The sequence below is a fragment of the Thunnus albacares genome, chromosome 11, assembly GCF_914725855.1.
Source record: "Thunnus albacares chromosome 11, fThuAlb1.1, whole genome shotgun sequence".
Lineage (NCBI taxonomy): Eukaryota > Metazoa > Chordata > Actinopteri > Scombriformes > Scombridae > Thunnus > Thunnus albacares.
In genome coordinates, this window is record NC_058116.1 from 3729331 (window position 1) to 3751996 (window position 22666).

General features: G+C 39.3%; 1 protein-coding gene and 1 long non-coding RNA gene across 2 annotated transcripts in view; one reads left to right on the forward strand and one right to left on the reverse strand.

Annotated features, from left to right (window-relative positions):
* pdia5 (protein disulfide isomerase family A, member 5) overlaps positions 1–22666 on the forward strand; it is a 75732-nt gene that overhangs the window by 7811 nt on the left and 45255 nt on the right. The window contains exons 2-8 of the mRNA XM_044365299.1: positions 6193–6319; positions 9898–9985; positions 16805–16888; positions 17020–17065; positions 18754–18846; positions 19830–19890; positions 20842–20909. Of these exons, the coding sequence (XP_044221234.1) occupies positions 6193–6319; positions 9898–9985; positions 16805–16888; positions 17020–17065; positions 18754–18846; positions 19830–19890; positions 20842–20909 (567 nt within the window). The remainder of the gene's footprint in view (positions 1–6192; positions 6320–9897; positions 9986–16804; positions 16889–17019; positions 17066–18753; positions 18847–19829; positions 19891–20841; positions 20910–22666) is intronic.
* Positions 15246–19820, reverse strand: LOC122991869. Its single transcript, XR_006405928.1, has 3 exons — positions 19471–19820; positions 17681–17745; positions 15246–16005 (listed from the first exon to the last, which is right to left on the reverse strand). It is a non-coding gene; the product is annotated as an uncharacterized LOC122991869 (long non-coding RNA).

Sequence of the window (22666 nt, forward strand, 5' to 3'; positions counted from 1 at the left end):
CTGCATCGTTGGTGTTTGTTAAAACTAGTCACCCTATCGATGCTTCTCACTTCTCTCGACTGTTACCTTATTTGAAGTTTATTTCCCAAGTTTGAGACAGTGTTTACTATTTCTTTTTGTGGAATGAAATAGAAAATTGAAAATAAATACATAAAAATAAAAACAAATAGGGCCGCAACTGATGATTATTTTCATTATGGATTAATCTGACAATTGTTTTTTGCTTGTTTTAATTTCTTGGAGCTCATGGTGAAATCTTTAAATGTCTTGTTTTGTCCGATCAACAGCCCAAAATCCAAAAATATTCATTTTACTATCATGTATAACACAGAAAAGCCTCAAACCCCCACATTTGAGACGCTGCCACCACCAAATGTCCGGCATTGTTGCTCAGAGAATGAGTGAAACGATTAACACAATAGTTGTGGATTCATTTCCTGTTGGGCAACGAATTGTTGCAGCTCTAAAAGGAACATGTTTCCATTTCACATCATTGCAAAATTGAAAACCTTTTGAATATTTGACTGTTAATCAGACAATTTTGGACAACTTGTGATGGGACTTGTGGCATTTGTCATTATTTTTGACTTTTTATAGCCGATTGATTGGAAAATATAACCAGTGTATTATGAAAACAATTACTATTTGAATCCCTGTAATGAAAACTGTTATCAACTCTTTGTTTCTATTGGGCTTCTATATTAGATTCAGACTGTATGCTGCTTACAGCTGAAGCTGCATCATGTGTTCCATTAAAGACAGTTAGTAATTCTGCTTGGTCTTTATAATGGATCATAGAGGACTGAGTGCATTATGGATTCAGAGTCAGAAACCATGCACATGTTCATGGAATTGGCATTGCACTTAGGGATGCTAATGAGGGTCATTTATTAGAAATTCAAGGAAAAAATACATCATGATGCCCTCGTTATAATGCATCAAATGCATATATGCATTTCACATAGATGTTATCATCCCAGACTGTACTTCCAAAGTCAGCGGGGGTATTGGATGTGAGAGACTTCAAAGTGCACCTCTTTTTTTTTTTTCTTTTTTTTTATAGAGGGCATGATTTTTTACCTTGCATCCATAGAAACCAACCTTCATTACCATCACTAAGTGACAGACTGAATCCAGGAATATGCTCATGTTTTTCATACTGAATACATCGTACACCCTTCACTCTATTTTGATTCACTGTGTAGGTTTCATGTTGTGCAAGAAGAACACAATATACAATGGGGCTCCAGAAATGCAACCTATAAATAACATTGAATCTGAGGTTTTAAATAAATGTTAGTGACAAAAACTTACTCGAAATCAGATGTTATTCTTGCAAATTAGTTTGATTTATTTGAATTTCATCACTTCTTCTTTTTCATAGTTTCAACTATGCCACCTCTGGGAATTTCACCCCAAGGAAGTCCTTGAGTCTAACCACTTTGGGACCAAAAAAAAAAAAAAAGGTCACCCAGGCTTGAAAACACCTAGACCGAGACGTGATTCTAAAAATACAGCTACCTTGACACACGACCAACACTGCGTTAAACAAAGGCTGGAAGCAAGGCAATATTATTCTGGGTCTGCCGACGGGAGATGAGCAGACTAACACTGCGAAGCCAGAGAGCAGGGATAAAAATAACGCCAGTAGCACACGCTATGAACGTGCGGTACAGGGAAACCATACACCCCTAACAATTGCTGGGAGGCCAGATCACGAGGAAACACTGCAGACACGCCGGTATGCCAAACTGTGCACACGCCAGGCGCATGGAAACCAGGCTCCAAAAAAGAGGCTGCAAATGTCCATCCCAGGAACAGTCACCTGCCTGGATGGAGCGCAGAACAGTGCCCCAGAAATCAGTGCACAGCTGATTAATTGAATCCAGCCTGGTGACAATTTAGTGGGCCGAGAGAAAGGAGAAAACCTAATCTGCTTTAAAGAGACAGGAGCTTAAACGGACTGTAGAGAGACATGGTGTATAGTGAGGGGCTGCGTAAAGAGTTTTTTGAACTGTGAATCATGCAAAGCTGCTCTAGTGGAGTCCAAAAAAAAAAAAATAGAGCTGGAAATGAGCTCTTTAAATATTCTTTAAACTGTTAATATATTGTTCAATTTCAAGTTTTAAATTTACCTTTGCAATAAAAGAGCCGTACTTTAGAGTTGTCAACTTTAATTTTGTGCTTTATTTTTTTTAAAGTATCAGTTCAGGCACCGTTTAGGCACTAACACTTTTTTAAAAGTATCATTTTAGCACCGGTATCAGGGGGAAAAACACCAAAACAATACCCAACACTACTTCTGACATGCTCCTCTGATCACTGCAGTTATAAAGAGTGGTTATCTGAGTTATTGTAGCCTTTTTGTCAGCTTGAACCAGTCTGACCATTCTCCTCAGACCTCTGTCATCAACAAGGTGTTTCTGTCCACTCATTCTTCACACCATTCTGAGTAAAACTCTTTCAGAAATACTCAAACCAGCCCATCTGCCGTTAACAATCATGCCACGGTCAGAGTCACTGAGATCACAGCTTTTTTTCCCCATTCTGCTGTTTGATGTGAACGTTAACTGAATGATTCTATGCATTGCCCTGCTGCCACATGATTGGATGATTGTATAAGAGCCTGAATAAGCAGGTGTACGGGTGTTCCTAATCAAGTGCTCGGTGAGTGGAGTTATGTATGTTCTAGGCTCATATTTTTGAATCAGCTTGTCTCCTTAAGAGAGGAAAAAGTGATGAAATTGCATGTGAGGATAACAAGACAAGTGTTTTGATTAAGACTGCTGTGATCTGATAAAAAAAAAATTGAAGTTGTTCTCTGTAGTTTATTATCACTGTCTTGCATTTACCATTCGCAGTTCAAGTTGAAAATTTCCATTTATTGCACGAGTCAAGCAGCGCAAGAAAGGGATGAAGCTCCAACACAGATAAATTCAGACACCATGAAAATAAATCGGATTCTCATCACAACTATTTTTATTATCACTTTATTTTTTGTAACTTCCACCCTTCATATCATCTGAATACACTACATAACGCCGCTCTACTGCATTCATGTTTTGTGTTTTACTCGCCCGTGCATGTGCTTCATTGTAATAAATCTCAAGCTTTTAAATCGCCAGCAGTGCAGTAACGCTGCTTCTGAATGGGCCTGTCACTCACGGCGCTTTGTGGGGAGAAACTGTCAGCACAGTCTTGTTATTTCTATTCTCGTACGTCTGTCACTGAAAGATGACGCACGCTGCAGTCGGTTGGAAGAATGACATAGTATCAGAGCCATCAGCGATGTCAGCTTGACGACGACGGCAACTGTGTCGTTCTCCGCTGCCTCGGATGCAGGTGTAGGTGTCAGCCAGAACATTTCACGCTACAGGAAGGACCTTGAAACGTGTCTGTTTGCACATTAATGTAACATGTTAATCATGTTTTTTGTACAGCCAGTAGTCCTCTCAGTCTGTTAGATACTGGACCCAGGGTTTACACGTTTTAAAAACATGTGAATGACAACGGACTGTGACAGTAGACTTCTTATCTATTTCTACATAAGCTTGAAATGAGCAAAAACAGTGTTTTACAAGTAGATTTTTATCTATACTAAACAAAATAATCCCTTACTTATGTTGACCATAAACCCAATTTAAAGGAATACTCCACCAAAAATCTGCTGCTGTCTAGTGTATGAAACTCCACACCTACCACCTGAGAGTTGAGAAGAGGCTCTGTAAAGTTTATAACTTGCTCCTTAACAGAGGAAGGCAGCTGTATGTTTCAAACACTCTCAGTTTCTCCTCAATGTATGCCATTTGCCTCAAAGCTTCAAAGCTGGAAATGGCATACAGTATACAGTATTTCTTGATAAATAAAATATAAGTTCACTGATCTTATGGAAATGCAGATGCTGCTGGAGTTGTTTGATATGTTCCATTTTCATATGTTTGTAAGTTTTTGCTGTGGGTCACAATTGGGTTCCATTGACAGCTTTGGATTCTCTTGTTAAATACAAAAAAGGATTTTGTTGAAATTTTCTACAAATGTTCCTTCCTGTAAAGTCTTGAATAATGTATCATTTTTTTGTATTGGTACAAAGACCCAAGTGTCGTATCAACACTAGTATCGAATAAATGATACCCTACTGATGAAATATATGGTAAATAGTACTTGACATTTCTCTATATTTGTTGCCGTGGACACATCCTGGCTGGTAGCAGGTAAGTGTTGAGGATCATTACCCAGCCTTTTTCCCACAATCCTGTATTCTAACATCCTGGTTGGTTTTTATTCCTCACTTCTCCTTCATGCAACTGGCAATGAAAAGGTCTTTAAAAGTATCACATTGATCATTGACAAAACTTGCAGAAGCTCTTTAACTTGATAGATGAATATTTAATAAAATACATCAAAGAAATATGTGATAATAATTGATCAAATGTTTAAATGTGCTTTTGATCAAACTGAAAGAACAAGCTTCACACTTTTTAGAGCCACATTTCAAGTCTTGTGTTAGTCTGGAGTGTTTGTTGAGTGAAGATTTTCAGTGGAGTATTCCTTTAAACATCCTCAGAGAAACTGACTGTATATTTAGCCTAGAATAAGGCCATGTTTACAGTGTTAATGTATGTAATCGTGCCATCTTTCAGCTTAATGGTGCATCTCACTACTTGTCTATATTGTTAAATATTCTGCCACAGTAGATTGTCTCACCAGTATTATATACCATAGGTAAACATGGATAGCTCTCACCACTTTAGCTTGTCATTATTTGTATTAGAAAGGCAGGTGCAGAAAAGATTTAGCTATTTAGGGAGAGTAAGAATCAAGCTCAGTTTGCATCATTATAATCCTCCCAGGCGGCCCATCAAGCATTACATTTCCTGTCTTACTTGGATAAGTAAGACAACCTGCTATCTCTTCTCATCTCCTAATCTTGCCTCCGGCTCCCCGCTCCCATAACCACCCAGTGCCCACCTATATGCAGACAAGTGTCACCTAGCCAGCCTCTAATTAGCCTACCCTTCACAATGTGGCTCCCATGGGTGCCAAACTGAACACTGTCACATCCTGTTTATCTTGTCATCACATCAACCTAATCGGAATCAAGCATCGACTTTAAGAGACAATGTAAAAAAAAAAAAAGATGTCTTAAATGTTCTTATTATCCTTTTCTAAGCCCTTTGGCTTCTCTATGTTAACCTCCAAATGTAATGAAACTGAAGTGTCTTCCCATCAGACTCACTTCAGAAGAGCATCCAGTTGGGAATTAAAATTGGAAAATGAGCCTGACAGGTGCTTGTTTTCATTGCAGGTGATATCACTCATCAGACAGGATCCGCTGAGCAAGCAGACGATGTTTGGTGTCTAATTTAGTTCTCTGAAGGCAGAATGGAAGGGCTTTTTAATAAATGGTGATGGCACAGATACAATTAGAATGCATGGAATTAGCCTCATATGACTCTTTTTTTTTTTTTCTTTTCATCTTTGATTAATGTCTAAGCCTCTCAGTATTGGCTTCGTTTCCATATTGGGTATTTCACAACATTAAGCCCTACCAAACACTACCAGTGTTAGTGGTACCAAACACTACCAGTGTTCAGTAATTTGAAGAAACCATTCAGACTAATGATGCAGATGTACCCACTTGTTGTCTTTGAAGCTGTCTTCACTACAGGTTGATGTTGAAAGTTTGACACAAGATAGGAATATTGTTTGTGCCATAGTTGAAAAGAAATTGGTAGTCATATATATGCTGTGTTGAAGCTCTCATGAAGCCACTTCAGTGTAAATATCAAGTGGAAACTGTTGGCCTGATAGTGGCACAAGGGCAAAGGTCACATGATCTCCAAAAACATTATGAACCATCCTGTGATGACTGACTATACAAGCACGAATGTAAAATAAAACAGGCAAAAATTTGCAGCATTGTTATTGAAATCAGGAACTATGTTATCAAAGTATATACAGTATAAAGTATATGAAGTATATATATAATTAAAACAATTAGGAATCTGAGCAGACATTGGATGCCAGCTTTTGGTATTTGGTACCTTTTTCCATACATGGGGCCTGTGAATACATTTTGTTTGGTGAGAAAAAGTGGGAAAAGGGTCGACCCAGCCCTATTGCTATGTGTTGGCATTATCACACGATGACTAATGTGGTAACACTTGTTTTTATATGTGTTTGTATCACCAGGTGTGGCTGCTGCCAGTGCTGGAAGCGGTAAAGGTGTCTCCTCTCATTGAGAAGGTCAGCGACCACAAAGACTTCAAGAAGCTGCTCAGGACGAGAACCAACGTTCTGGTGCTCTACACCAAGACAGGTTAGAGAAAACAGACATCCACCCTTCATGGATATTTGTTGGATTGGGCTGAAAAGTTTGGTTGAACATTCATTGTTTCTGGCAATAGATTTATGTGATTTAATTGTGGGATCAGAATCCTCATGCTTTTATTTCCTATAGAGCGGGGGTATATTTAGTGCTGACGTCATGATGTACTTACAGAAGTGCATACTAACAAACAATCTTAATTATTTCATTATAATTTGAAAGGGTGAATATGAAATTCACAGCTCCAATGTGACTCAATTAGCAGCAGTCACTGCTAAAACCTTTACTTGTAATTGAAAGACACCACAGTTGCATCCTAACAGCTTATATTAAATAAGTAATGTACAAAGCACTTTAGACCAACACCTTTTGACTGACTTTCCCGACATTATGTGGCGCTCTAACACAGAACTGAAACTTCATCAAACTTTAGATGTAAGATGCCATTTAAATGCAATTTCCTTCAGTTGCAGGTGAGTAAGCACAGTACATGTATGATTATACCTTAAGATCTTGACAATGTTCACTTTATGGACACATTCACATAGTGGATAAAGACAGTGGGCAGATTTACATAGCTAGTGCAGGATGATTTAAAGTCTGTGTAAAGCAAAATCAGAGGTTTCTTTTGAAACACATTATACATATCAGAAAATAATTGCTGAAAATGTGAAAAGACTGAACTATGTAGTGTTGAACTGTGGAGTTAGACCATTAAACCATATCTGTGTTCAGGAGGGTGGGGCGGAAATGGTGGCTCAATGACATAGAGGGATTACTAGTTTGACCCCTCCCCTAACGCTATATAAGACCTAGAGCGCATTAGCATCGACTGGGTGTGTAGTCTGTTGTTTTCTAATGGCAGCATGCAATACTTTTATCGCAAGCTTAGCATTAGCATCCCGATGTATGCTGCAGTCACAACAGTAGACGTGAACTCTCAGGGCAGAAAGAAAGGTCTACACTCAACTATGAGATATTCTAGGTCAGCAGAGCAGTGCATCTCAGTAATGGCACTGTCTGTGCACCAAGCTTCATTAACATAAATGCACAGTCCCTTACGCCCCTCAGGTCGTACCGGAGTCATTAGCTGTTGTATCCGCCCTGAGGATGTATCACCCTGGTAGCTCAATGGCCTTATCAGGGATGCTGCTGTTAAGCCATGTTTCCATGAAAATTATGACATTGCAGTCCATAATCCTTTATGAGTCGTGACTCGCAGTAGCAGTTCATCCATGTTGTCCACCAGAGACTATACAGGTGAGGAAAATGTTAGCTAGTCATTTAATTTACATTTTTACTGAAGTAAGTCCACATTTACCTGTAAAATATGTGCCGAATTAAACAGTGACTCCTAGTGTTACTTTATTTTTTAAAATATCATCCATGTTGCTTGTCCTATATCTACAAACAAGGCTCATTTTAAATTGTATGTTTTTTTGAGGGAGTTTGGCATTAGCGTTGTCACGTTCAGAGAGTGAGAGGTTGTTCCGTTGGGGGCGTGGTTTCAGCTCCTTCAGCGGACACGCCACCAGTGTTTCAGAGCTCAGAATACTGCCTGTTTTTCCATGATTTTGAAACCTAATTTTATATACTCCAATTGCAATTGTTTTAATCATTCAAATTTGGCTGGGTGGTTAATAACACATTTTTCTGTGGCATGAAGAACTCAGAACACATATTATTGCTTTACACAGACTTATATAAGCATGCGTTAGTGCAGTCGCTTGTGTTAATTAGTATGTCGGTAGTTGCTTTAATAATTAGAGATTCTATAATTGTGCAACATTAAAACATCAAGTTAACTGAAATTTTTTTGTGCACCCTCTGTAATAAGAAATATAATTTTTTTTTTTTTACCTCAGTATCTTAAGATATTTCAAATGAATCCTTTTGTGCAGCTTTAGCCTGCAGCCTGTTTTAAGGGGATGACCGTAGTGCTCTATCTCCGTAATGAACTTGAAAATACATATTTTATAGAATTAGAGAGTAATTGTTAAATAGAAACTAGATAGTTATAAACCAGCACTTACCTCCAACCATTAGGGAACTCCTAATCCAGTGGTTGTCAAAGTGGGATCTGGGGACTCCCAAGGGTTCTTGAGGGGGTTCCAGGGGGATAATTTATTTTCAGTATAGTTCCATCCATAAGTAACACAATGACAGAATGTATGACGATTTTGGTCATGTGTTTCATATACTTTCTGTAATAAAACGTTTTAAAGCAAAAATCTTATCAGATGGGGGACCCGGTGAACCCTGCAGAGGGCTCTCAGAGCCCCACAACAACAGATTTATTTTGTTCATAATTCAAGACCCGTATCAGCCTGCGTTAGCTCATTAGATCAGGCTTCTAGCTATCAAGCTGTGGTTCTGATTGATTGCTGGCTGCAGCATAACGAAAACAGGTTCCCCTACTCATGCTGGTTTAATTCCCTCCAATTCTATATATATTACCTATTCTAACCACTTCCAGCTATACTGCATTCATGTAGTGTAAAGACAGTCTTGAATAAAGACGGTCTTGCGCAGTGTCCCTGACGCATCACCAGCTTCACATCCCTATTGAGTTTTGCTCCGGTTAGTGCTCATCAAACCCTAACAATGAGCCCATTAGAAAATCTACCAGCCAATATCTGCTCGCCTCCTGCTCCATACATGGTAATAAAGTGACACTGTATTGCCAGATGTTTTTGTTACCGAACTGGTGTGAGGCGGGACCCAAGGGAGTCGTGGCAGTGCCCCTAAATCTAAATATAGCCTTGGCCTGGAGCATTCAGAGGAATTGTTCTCCTCATGCAATGAATAAAACACGTTTGGTTTCAGGGGGTAGTATAAAAATGATGTATTGTGTTATACAAGGACTAGAATATTACACTTTGTTTACTTTACTCAGAGGAATCTACTTTGCCTGCCATATCTGATGAAAATAAGTAATATTACTGTGTGTGTTGTTTTAGCTGGCAGAGTTTATTGCACACTAGTTTCTCCTCTTTCCTAGCACAGAAAGCAAACTGTACAGCACAGCGGTATTTTCTCTCTGAAACGGTAGATTGTGCAAGTCTCCAGTGGTCATGAACGCTCCATGTCGTCCTCGAACGAGCTCACAGATGATGTTCATCATGGCTCTGAATATGGTAGTAAGCAGCATGCAGCAGGTACAAACTGTAGTTCACCAAAACATACCTGCTGTGCCTCCCCCATTCACCGAAAAGTCGGTCTGTATCAGTAGTCGCAGAGTCTTTGTGTCACCATATAATCCTCCAATCTCTTGCTTAGTCACACTATTGTAAGATGTTGAAAGCTGATGTAACTTAAGCCCCCTCCTTGAACCCATCCAGTGAAAGGTATTAGAAAACCATCTTCCATCACCCCACTAACCCAAACTCAGTGATCTCTTTCTTCATCACTTGGTGCTTTATTAAGACACTGAGCTCCACTGTAACTCAACTCCTCTTCACTGTGTTTGACATGACAGTGTCCTCTTTGTCTCGAGACTCCGGGTCATCCTGAGCTATTGAATGAATTTGGTAACAAAGCTGACTATAGTTTATTCTCTGTGTCTGTAGCTACATCAGGGGACTCCCACCTGAAGCTGCTGTCAGATGTGGCCCAGACAGTGAAGGGCCAAGGGACTATTGCCTGGGTCAACTGTGGGTAAGTAATGTGATGATAAAAAAAAAAGCAGAGTCTAGGACTTCCTCTTCCTCCATTACACCCATTTACCCCCTGTCTTTTTCCACAGTACGGCCTCTTTTGTCCAAGGAGTTTTCTGACAGCAGTTATAAAGGCAGAGCAATGTACTCCCTTCAGAATATCTCTACTGCCATCCATTTGCACAATTTATGGCTTTTCCACCAGGGTGTAAATGTTGTTGTTCCACATGTTCTACTATAAAGGCACAATTTGACAGCAGCAAAACTTGGGAGAGACTCAGCAGCCACACATTTCCTCTTTCTCTGTTTAGTGTTGTCAGGTTAGGCTAACTCATTATTGCTAACTTTGGAGCTAACCCCCTTCACTTTCCCAGTAGTACTCTACATTTACTGCCAGATTGACAATTTAACTGCTAACCTTTTTCTCCGCTCCACTAGCATTCACCATCATTTTTCTGCTGCTCGCTCTCTCATACTCATTACGCACACACATTACACACTATCCTATTCCTTAAATGGAGCTACGCTAACAAGAGTTTCCCAGGAAACAACACAGAGGTTGACTCACGTTTCGTAACAGCACTGCACAGAGAGGCCTCCAAAGCTATAGATTGAATGGATATTTGACTATATTTTTGGCATTAAATTTTTTTTTTTTTTTTTTTTGACCTGGCAGGGGCTGTTGTTGGCCTGGAGGCTGGCCAGGCCTATACAAGTAGGGGAAACAATGGCTGATAAATTACATCAGTCATGTCTGTAGCACTGAAATGACTGAGTATCAAAGATCTGACCAGAAATTCATTGTTAACTTTTGATCCTTGACATGAAATGATGGACAGAAAATCAATTGGCAACAATTTGGTAATCAATGAATCATTTAAGTCACTTTTCAGGCTGGAATGCCAAGCATTCACTAGTTCTGGCTAGTGTAGAGCTTTTTTCAGCAAATTTGATCTGATTAAAGTCACCTTGAACTTTAGGAACCCAACCATTAATCAGGTAATCGATAATGAAAATATGAATTAGTTGCAGCCGTACTTGACACAGTTTATCGACACTTGGTGTGACAGACACTGTTTGGTTGGTACAAAAATAGGTTTTTGGTTCAATACTTAGCCCCAGTCAATTGATAGGAAGTATAAATCATCCAGTAAAAATGCCAAACATTTGTTTGTTCAAAATTCAGCTGATGTTCTCTGCTTTATACTATTGTAAATTGAATATGTGTGGATGTTGTACTGTAGCTTGGACAAAACAAGCAAATTGCCCAAAATGTCATCTTGGACTCTAAAATGATTGAAATAGGCATTTTTCACTGTATTCCAGCATTTTATTGATTAATCGGTTTACCAGTTAATTAAAAAATAACTGACAGATTATTTGATAAATTAAGATATAAAACATGGAACTGTAATAATCAGTATTTGCAGCCCTAGTCACATGGAAAACGTTTGTCTTCACACTCCACACACCATTTCCTCTTTAAGGCAGAACAATACATGTGTCATCAGTCTTTGTAGAGCACATCTGTCTCTAGCCCACACTGTGGAAATGTTTACATTTAGCAAATGCAAGATATTCCCAAGACATCTGCAAGAATTGTTTTCTCTAAGCACAACTCTATTTGCTCCCCAGTGATCTGACTTTGGCTTGTTGTTCTCTCTGCCCTTCCTGGTGTCCAGTTCCACTCGCTTTATTTAATTTTTTTCGTACCTGTCAACCCATCAGCTGCATGAACCGTCATCTTCACTAGAGAGGAAAGAATGTTTCATAAAACAGGAAACTGTTAGGAAGGCAGTAACTCCCCTTTGACACCTAGTGCTCATTGCACCATTCACAATCTCTCTCAAGCTTATCCGGGATTGAAGACCTGACGGACAAAAGGAAAAGAAACTAAACTCCAAACAGTCTGAAGAAATTGTCAGAAGTGTTGGTGTCTGTATTTCTCTTCAAAGACACTCCATGATACACATCCTTTTTTGCACTGTTTACTTTTTGACTCAGTCACTGTTTTTGTCTGAGAGAATATGATCTCTCTCTTCCTTCTCCAACAACTTCAGTGTGCTATAGAGTGGGCTTATGCTAAGCAGAGATTTATCCTGGGCCAGATTCCTGCCAGGGGAGCTAGAGTGAGCTGGGTTCATCACTGCAGGACACATGGATCCGGTGCCAGCCTCTGTAGCGAAGCATTGTGCTATTTGGCATATTTCTCCACCATCTCAAATGGACCGGCTCCAAATCGAAGCTCCAGCTGACAGCTCATGGTGGACAGAGGGAGCGAGAGAGTAGAGCGTATATCACAGCGTGAGAATGGTTAGCTCTGCCAAGGAAGAGGGCCACCAAGGCCAGAATGACACTTTGAACAGATGACAGGGATCTGAGTGTTGGCCAACCAGGATCCACCATAGGGATGGATGATCTCATACAGGAAGGAAATGCAGGACTGCTGTCCTGCTCCCATTCCTATGGAAATTTAGAACTGACATAGAACATGAGAAGAAACATGGTCTTGCCAGGATGGGAATAGCAGAGCACAAACAAGCATGCCATGGATTAGGATTTGTGTTCTGGAAGAGTAATAATTGAATGACATGCTGGGGCTTCATCCCCTTTGCATGATGAATCCATCATTAATCCCTTGCAAGGGACTCCGTTGACTTTGGCTAAATGCAAAGTTTTGGCACCTACTTTTTTCATTTTATTTTATTGAGTCATTCAATCACTTGATAAAAGAAGCTGCACCACGTTCAGCCACCTCTTTGTGTCAAGTCTTTGCAGTTGGGTACCTCTAACCATACCAAATGTAACAAAGGTAGAAGAAAAGGTGTGCACTCGCTAACAGGCTCCAAATACTTGACTTTTTTATATTAGTAAAAGGGGAGCACAAATGTTTCTGCCACTATGTGCTAAAATCACAGTTTTTTACAAACTGGGTCTTTTGTAGGTTTGTCCATCTTTTCTATTGGCTAATTATAAGCAAGTAACTTTTGCTCTTCCAGGCAGGTTGTAAACAAACAAAATGATTGACCAGATTATCTACCACTGCTTTAGGGCTGTAGTCAACCAAAGAAAATCTTGGTGCTATTGATTTCCGAATGAATGGATATTTGGGGAGTACAGTTAGACCTAGCAGTCTCCATTAGGTTGGGCGAGTTCAAACTTGTGAAAACAACAGGGGTGTTTTGAATACACCCTTGTTTTCACTGGTAATTTATTAGTCTGTCCCTCCTGCCGCAGGAAATAATGGATTACTCCTGGAAAGCTGTTGATGTAGCACTTTTCTCCTTATGAAAGTAACACAGAGATTATTCGACCAATGAGAATTTAGTCAGACGAGAGCATATCGACCAACTAATCGACCAGTCAACCAGCAGACTACAGCCCTACACGTCTTTGAGGTAGATGAAGTGAGTTCACCTGAAATGCTGACCAAAGTTGCACCAGGATATGTCTGTATACTGTGATGGATGTTTGGGTTGTAATGTTACCGTCTGCATTTGCTGTTCACTTCTGGACATTTGTTTAAAATTAAATTGAAATCACATTTAGTGATCCCTTTCTGCTGTCAAAAATAATGCTAATGTGTTGGTTTTTTTTTTAAATCTATTGTTCACAGTTTTTTTATCTTTAAAAGGAAGAAAAATGGGTCTTTGGGGAAATATGAGAAACACTTATTTTCATTTCAGCCGCTGGAGGGGTGGAGCAGGAAAAAAGTACTCCATCTAAGTCAACAGATATTCTGACAAATTAATGCAAAGATGGGGGGCACCATCATAAAACCAAAAAGTATAAATTGTTCATTTCCCCCCTTTTTTTCTCAAAGGAGAATAGGGAACATGTGATTTACAGAGCAGATATGCTGCAGCAGACTGTTCCATTTCAGTGAATAGTTTGCTACAGCATGCTGCTATGTGACCACCAAACTCCTTGTGTTTCTTAATCTGTCAGACTTCTTTTTAACTCTGTCGCCACATTCCCAGATCCAAGCAAATAACCTGATAGGTACAATGTAATCATAACCAATAGCAATAACGGCCAAAGCTATGTAATTAAGACCCAAGTTGTGATAAATACAGTAATCATTTAACTTTGGTTTCAACAGTAAAATCTACTAGAATCTGGTACATCATACAAGCCATCCAGAATGTGAACTTTTGCTGACAAACATACAGTATGAAGCTGTAACCCCAAAGTATCTGGCAGTAAATGTACAGTACAGACTACAGTGTGTCAGTTAATAAATGCTGCAGCTTGTCAAGACCATGACAAGTCACGTCTGTTGTTTCCCCAACTGCTGGAAAAGTAAAGGGGGTTAGCTCCAAAGTTTGCAACAATGGGTTAGCCTAACCTGACGACGCTAAACAGAGAAATAAAGAACGGAGAAATGTGTGGCTGCAAATCCCCCCACTGTCTTATGTGTTCAGTACCATAATTTCACTGTCTAACATCATAACATTACTTGATTGGACAATGGTTTGCCTTGGCATCTACAGTACTACTGCGGTTTACCCCGTTTGTCAGCACTTTATAAATTCTCATCAGTCTATTCCCTGTGCTCTAACCCCACTCATACCTTCCAGCTTCACCAGCCATAGACCTCCTGCTCACTGCAGGCGCTGACACATCGACTGACGTTACAACATGTGTTCATCTGATGAACAGGCCTCTGAATTGCCGTCATGGCCTTTGTTCTTTCTGTACTGAACATTAGTTAGAGAGGCATCCTAACTTTTCTGCATGTCCATTTGTTATGTGATTGAAGGGTATTGCTGTGTCATTGGTTCATTCATACATGCAGCTGACCGCTGTTCAGAAACATAATAGCCTGCAGCTTAGTTTCTCTGAGTCAGTTTTACTGTGTATGTAGGACCACAGTGAGTAAGACGCTGTAGGCACATGTCCATTGTTCTACTGGCCCGTACCCAGGTATGTGGCCTATTCACACTGTCTTCCAAAAAGTCCCATTTTACAATACATGGTGGTTTCTTGCCAGCACTGTACAGCTCATTTCAGTTGACAACACCAAGACAATGGTCTTCACGTACGAGTGATTTAAGAGAATGTGGGGCATTCACCAATTTTCTCCTACTTAAAATTTTCTCTTGGGTACAAACCAAATTGCAAGTGGTCCAGACTTGTTGTACGGGTCATGTACAGATACACTCTTTTGTCTAATATCTCTGTGTAGAGGTTAGAGGTTCTGTTGCCCAGGGTGTTGTCTTTTAGCAGCTGTTTCAGTGCGGTCTCCACCGCCTCAGTAGTTGAAATATATGTAAAGAGTGAGGTAATGTCGTAGGATACCATGGTTTCATCCTTGCAGTTATGGATGTTTCCAACCAAAGGAGCTAAGATTGTGGCTTCATGCTTGGTAATATTGTTTGTGACAGAGTTGATGCTGCTGCTGATGTTCTTGCATGAGGCCTAATGTATCTAGAAAAGTGTTGTGTTTTAGAAAAATGTCACTGTATTTTCACAGCAATGTAGTATGAAAAATTACTTTGAGACTTTTAGGAGAATAAGATTAACATTTCTTTGATGTTATTGCATAGTCCAATGCGGTTGAGTTGGCAGCATTCTGTGAGTAGATGAGTTAATACAAATGTTAGAGAAAAGAAACTGTAAAAAGTAAGAGTTATTGTTTATTATGCAGGAACAAGTCTTACACAGTATTAATACCACAGAATACTTTCTGATGGGTAATGACAGAATGTGGTTCAGTGACCATTTCAAACGTAGAAAAAATATTGTAATACATGACATCTAACAACAAAAATGTACTGGATAAGGTCTTCTTAAGTAAAGGTTCCTGGTTTACTTATTACTGGTTTGGGATTTCCTTGATGTGATAGATTTTGAGTCTTTCTGAGAACATTGTGGCCCTCGCAGCCTTTTTCACTTGTGGCAGTGTTTCAAGGAGTTGGGAGAAGCAGACAGGTTTTGAACTGGATGACTGCGTATCATCCCCCAAATAAGTGTAGAGGTCACATCTGCTCCTGGTGTGCCCCGACTGGTGCCATCTGCCTTCATGAGTCGGCAAAATATGGCATTAAGCACACAGTCATTACCTGAAATACTGTCTGTCAACACATGCACACAGAATAACTCATATAATACAAAACTACACTGAAGTTTTATTTGGTTCATCGTGGGTCTTGGAGCTGTAATTGAATTCTAGCTATTTGAATTTCTGTTAGCATCAAGCTCTAGCTCTCCAGTTAAAAAACTCTCTCCCTTTAAATGAATGCATATTTCCCTTGCTCTTTATCACAGAAGAGGAAGAGTACTTTGTGCCGCTGATACCGCCTCACTGTAGCAAGTGTGAAGTATGTGTAGGCGGCTAGATGCATATGTATTTGCTTTCCGACTACAGGCTTTTTTTTTTCAATTACGGAAATAAGCCTCTATAGAACAGAGAATTTATGCATGCTGACATCCTGTATAGTATAGGTTGTAATCAACATTGCATTCCCATGGCACATGTATAACATTGTACACGTGATGAAATGTTAATGTAGTTAGGTCTTCATGCAGCCTTCCTCTCTCTTCCTTTCTCAATTTAGCTCAGTGAAGTTTTATTGGAAAGTGACCAAAGATGTGTTGCTAAAGCATAGACATAAACAGAGGACATAATACATACATTGTATGAATAGTTGAAGCAATACAAGGAATTTATCAAGTAGTTACTGCTAAATTAAATAGAAAGAACTCTGGATAAGTTTAGTTTAAATTTGATGGTGGACAGAGGATTATTAGGTATTAAACATGGGGCTAGTTGAACCTTAATTTCACTCTTCTTTTTTCTAATATTTCTCATTTCCAGAGATTCAGAGGGCCGTAAACTCTGTAAGAAAGTGAAGGTGGACCCAAGCTCCAAAAGCGGAGGAGCCGAGCTGTTGCATTACAAGTGAGTAACCAGAAATTCAGCCGTCTGTCAGGCACTTCCACACCGCAGTGCTTTCTGGAAAAGTAATACTGTACTATGTTTGTAGTTTAAGGGGCATGTTGTTCACTGTTTATGCCTGATGTGTGTTGCAGAGATGGGACGTTCCACACAGAGTACAACAGGCCTGCTACCTCCAAGGTGAGTGCTCAGCTGCAACCCTGCATTCTTTTTACACGCCCTCGGCTCAAGTGCAGCACAGTTGATCTTTTTGCGTCTGTCTAGTGTTTACTAATGACTCTTCATATTGCTTGTATTCATTATATTGCCAGCCGTATTATACTGTTCTGTGGAGCTCAGCGCGACTGTGTTCATTTAATTAATTCAACAGGTATATAAAAGCACTTCACTCTGCCTGTTTTATTAAGATTAGGGATCGACAATTTAGGGAAAATATGTTTGGTTTTTTTGTAGAAGTAATTGTGATTTCTCAGACTTATATTGCGATTTTTTTTTTTTATAAATTAAACTCCAAGCTTGTATTGATGGTCTACATACTTTATGTTTATACCAAACATAATTGTATCTCTTTCCTACATGAAAAGAATCAGATACACTGGTGTGGTTGCTTGATGTTTAGGTCCTCTATGGTTCTTTTTTTTTTTTTTTTTTTTTTTTTTGTTAAAGCCAGTTGAAGTGAAGTCAACTTCTAAGCAAAAATATGAATGTAGGTCACTACATTAATAATGACCTATTAATGACATCCAAACATCCACTGCAAACCTTAGAAGAAATACAAAACCTTTTTTTTCTTACCTGTTGTTCAGCAGCAGGTCGTATCTTCAGTTGTTTTCATGATCTCACAGATGGCTTTTGTCTGCCTGGAATGAAAAGAAAAGTAGCTCAGGCAAAACCTACATTTAAATACAATGTTTTTGCTGACTGCACCGTCCACCACCCCAGCCTGCCATAGGCTCGGGCATGGGACTTAATGAATATCCAGAACAGAGGAAAAATATAATACAGAGTGGTGCTTCTTCTTCTTCTTTTGGGAAACCATCTTTAATCATGCATGAATAGTAGATAAACCAGCATTCAGTGAGCATATGAATTAAAAAACAGCCAAGTTTCATTTTATAATTTGGCCCCTTTACAGAATTAGTCTATGTTAAGTAAGCTACAGTTAACCATATTTGCTGGCGGCTACAGCTTCACCTTATTATGTAAATTATAGTTTAAAATCACAGGTCTTGCTATTTGAATTTTGCGGAAATCAATTTGTGGTGGTTTTCATCTATGAATATATAAGAACCCCATCTTAAAGAAATCTGGCAGCTATTGCTCTTTTGTACCTGACTGCCTGGATTTTATTATCCTGTTTGCTAGTGTTTTGCCCATATTTCTCTCCTTGACAGATGGAAAAAAAACCAACAATCTCAGGTTAAACCATTACCAAGTAATCCTTATATTAACATAATGATCATCACATATTCCACCCATGTCCACGCTGTTATTGTTATAGCTGCTGCTGAATGAAATATCTCCTGCTGTTGCCTCTGCAGATAAAAATTTATTTACATGATGTTTGTGCATTTCCAAGGCCATTACCAGACACTTAAAGGTATTGAAATAGCTTTGACATCTCTTGGATGCACAAACACGTTGCTCTGTATGAGCTTCCATCTGGTAGAGCCTACAGCATTGCATGTGCTAAATTTAGGAGTGACTTCTGGAACGGTAATGTAAATCATCATCAGTCACTCTATTGTTCATAAAATGATTGTTAGATTCTATGCCAGCAATAAGTTGTTTCATGATTTAAGTGTTGCCTTTGTACAGACTCTCACAAATTCATCATTCTATTTTTTTTCTGTTTTTCCTCCATTCAGTCCATGGTAGCATTCTTGAAAGACCCCTCAGGGCCCCCACTGTGGGAGGAGAACCCCGAGGCAAAAGACATCGTCCACATAGAAACAGAAAAAGTAAGTAGTGACCTAAACAACCTTTTGGGCTTTTTGATGAATTATAAAGAAGCTTCCACTGCGCTGTTAATTGAAGACATACAGAACATTAATGTTGACACACAGTTACTGATTATAAAACATTGAGGACGCAGTTAATATGATGCAAGGTTCACATCTCTCCTCCTTGTTCTTGTTGAGGGATTTGATCAGCTTCCGGAGCTGACACATGGAGCATGTCCACCTCTGCATCATAAAACCACCCAAAACATAAAAGCATCATATCAGAGCTTTATCATCAAAGAGATGCTCAAACGTAGATCAGGAAGTCTGCTAACACAGCCTTGTCCTTACAGTCTCAGAACATTTCCGGACAGCTCACATCCAGTCGGGTCAGATCGTATCGACATATCCACCCACAACCTGACACTCTTAAGACACTGACAGATGTAAACAGAATTTTTTTAAAACCCTCTAATTTAATAACACCAGACCCTTCAGTTTTCACCTGCTCGTTCACACATTCCTGGAGGCTTGTTGAAAGTGTCAACAAAAGATAGTGCTGAAGAACAGTTTTTAGGGAAATAGCTGAGCTCATGAAGGTGATAACGAGGAAGTGAAACTGGTGTGGGGGGGCTGATCTACCTGCTGTCCAGAAGCACGTCCTATATTTCTTCATGAGGTAATGTGATGAATCCATGTGATATTCGTGTAGTCAGATAAATTGCTGAAAAAGCGAATATGATGGTGTGTTTAGTTATTGTAAAGCTCTGTATGCTAAACACTGACACACTCTGGGAAAACTACCCCAGGGCAAGTTTGGAGAGATCATGCTGACACATATCACTGTTGACTCCAAGCTTTAGTCAACATTAGTGATGTTTATCTTGGACAAATTTAGCTTTTACACTTGCGGCCATTTTTTATACTGTATGTATGTTTTATTTAATAAAAATAAAGCCTTTTAATCATCTTCTTATCCTCCCTCACTCTCTCTTTTTAAGGACTTCAGGAAGCTGCTGAAGAAAGAGGAGAGGCCTGTTCTCATGATGTTCTATGCTCCCTGTGAGTGCTTTTATTATCACCACGTTCAATAGCTCACAGTAACTGGATGCTACTCTTTCTGGGCTGTGATCGGAAGACAGTGTGCCAGGAGAAACTGACAGCAGCTGTTATTGTCCTAAAAATATGAAACTAACTTACCATACAGAATAAGATGGCTCATTCAAAGACAGAGTTTACAGTATATGGACAGGATCAATAAACTGAGGCATACTTGGCAATACTATACTGTCATAATCAATACTGCATGGATCATACCTGGTAAATATAAGAGACTTTCTCTTTCACTTTGAATACTGAATAGTGTTTACAATCAAGAATAGGGCTACAACTAATGACTATTTTCTGACAATTATTTTTGAAATCAATTAAATATTATGTAATATGCCAGAAAATAGTTAAAATTGCATTAAACTGTTCCTAGAACACAAGGTAACAACTTGTAAGTGCTTGTTTTGTCTGACCAGCGTTACAAACCCAAAGATATTCAACTTACAATTATATATAGCAGAGAAAGGTATCAAATGCTTACGTTTGAGGAACTGGAGACAGTAAATATTTTTCATTTTCCTTGACTTGACTTAAACAAATAATTGATTTTTAAAATGGTTGACAGTTAAATTCTGTTGTTTGACTAAATGATGAACCGACTAATCAACATTAATCAAGAACAAACTGGGGTTTAGTCAGTGAGGATGGAATTGTCTTGATCATGGTTGATGCTCAATACTAAATACTTTACATGGGCGTTTCCATGTGTTGTGCTCAGTTATGGTCAATGATTTATAATACATCATATCTTTCAAAGCAAATAACACTCTGCCAGTGGTTATTGACAAAGAAAATTTTCCTGGCAGATGATGGGAAATCTTTTGATGGTCGTATAGATGCTGTTGGAACGATGGTTCCCATTGAGTTCTCTGTAATAACTTCTGTTTTTTATTTTGGTTGCAGGGTGCGGCGTTTGTAAGAGAATGCAACCGATCTTTCAACAAGCGGCAACAGAGACGAAGGGAAAATATGTAAGTCTGCTAGATCTCCCCTGCACACTTGGTCTACTGTCTTATTGCATTAAGTGTCTCTGATCTGCAGCTGTCCTCCACTGATGTTTGCAGATGAGATGTGTCAGCAGTAAATGTCTGGATTTTTTAGCTTGCCTGTTCGAAAGAGTACAATCTGTCAGTCTGGCATAAATGAAAGCTTTCCTCGCTCTTATTTCCTGCAAAACTTTCCACAAGTACAATACCTCAGCAACTTCTGCTCCATAGGTTTTTGATTCAGCAGGATAATAACCCAAATGGCCTTTAAAGGTAATTCAGAGGCCGTGATATCCTCTCTGCTTGACTTGATTTATACGTTATCTGTGCTTTGGTTTGCATCGACCCAATGTACCAATTACAGTATTTCATTTGCAAGCCTTGCAATCTGCTTTTAATGATTTTAGTGCTTTATAGTATTGTACAGGTATATAATCAGTGACTGGATTAGATTTGTTTCTTACTTGGTTTTAGTTGGCACCTGCAGCCACGACTAAGGACTGATGTCCTTCCAGCTCAAGCTTACAACCTCTACATAGATTAAATGTCAGTTTAGCATGCCCAGTCTTTGTGTTTTCTTCCTTACTTTTCTTTCCTTCCTGTTTCCATCCTGTTTCTTCCCCTGCATGGTCTCATGGGTCCCCTAAAGACCCATGTTGTCAGTTTGCAGACAAGCAGAATTACAATCAGGGGGTGAGAGTGCCCTGTTCCCAGCCATTGAAATGGTTTTTAACAGCACTGGAGAGATGCAAGCACAAAAGAAACCAGAGGCCTATGTAATCAGCTGGGGAAACAAAGGCTTTGTGTTCATAAACACTTCTCCTCGAGCACCAGAAGAAGAAGAAGAATCTGAAGGAGAGTGTCCTGTACAATGAGCGCTGAGAGAGGCAGCTGCCTGAGGAGACAGTGAAGTAGAGGAGCGTGTCGTGTTTGCCTCACATGAAGCAGGAAATGAATGAAAAGATAATTGACTGCATGTTTATTTGATTATCAAGCATGCTTTATGAGTATTGAATATTTTAGCCTCTCAACTGGAAATTAACATGCATACAAGCTCCCGGTACTGAACATAGAAGTGTTTGTTGTTGAGGCGGAGATAGATTTTCGGGACTATGCGGGGTATTGTAAGAGGCTAATAGTGCTGCTGAAAGGTTTGAATACTGAATTGGTGGTCAGCCAAGTTGTATAACACATTTCTCGCCTCTGTGTCATATTTACAGGAAGGCGTAAAGGCGGCATTTGAAGTGTTGCGTCTCGTCAGGCTGAAATAGCTGTGAGCCAAAAGATTCACAGATTAATGTTGGGAGTTTTTTGATCTGTATCGTTTCTGCATTTCGAGTGTATTCCATAGTATCTCTCAATACCGATCTTGATACATACTACATAACAGAGCTATTGTCGAAGAACAACTTTAAATAAGTAAAGAAGGCATCGAGAGCTTATCATGACTCATAGACATTCTTCCAGCTATTTTTGTCATGAACAGTGTGTTGCACAATATTTCCTCAGAGGGAACCTGGAATGTTATAGCTGTTTGATATACCAAAGAAATCTCTGAACTAGAAGAAACGTCTTTTTTTTTTCTCTCTCTCTCTTTTTTTTAACCTACAAGCAGCAGTGTAGGTATTTGATGTTTCACTGTTAATTGTCAAATGTTCTCGGTGTCATTGTTCTTGAGGCTGACTGTTTCTCAGGGAAGAATTTGGGGAATGGAGATGGCATCCTGTTGAAAAGCACAGTAT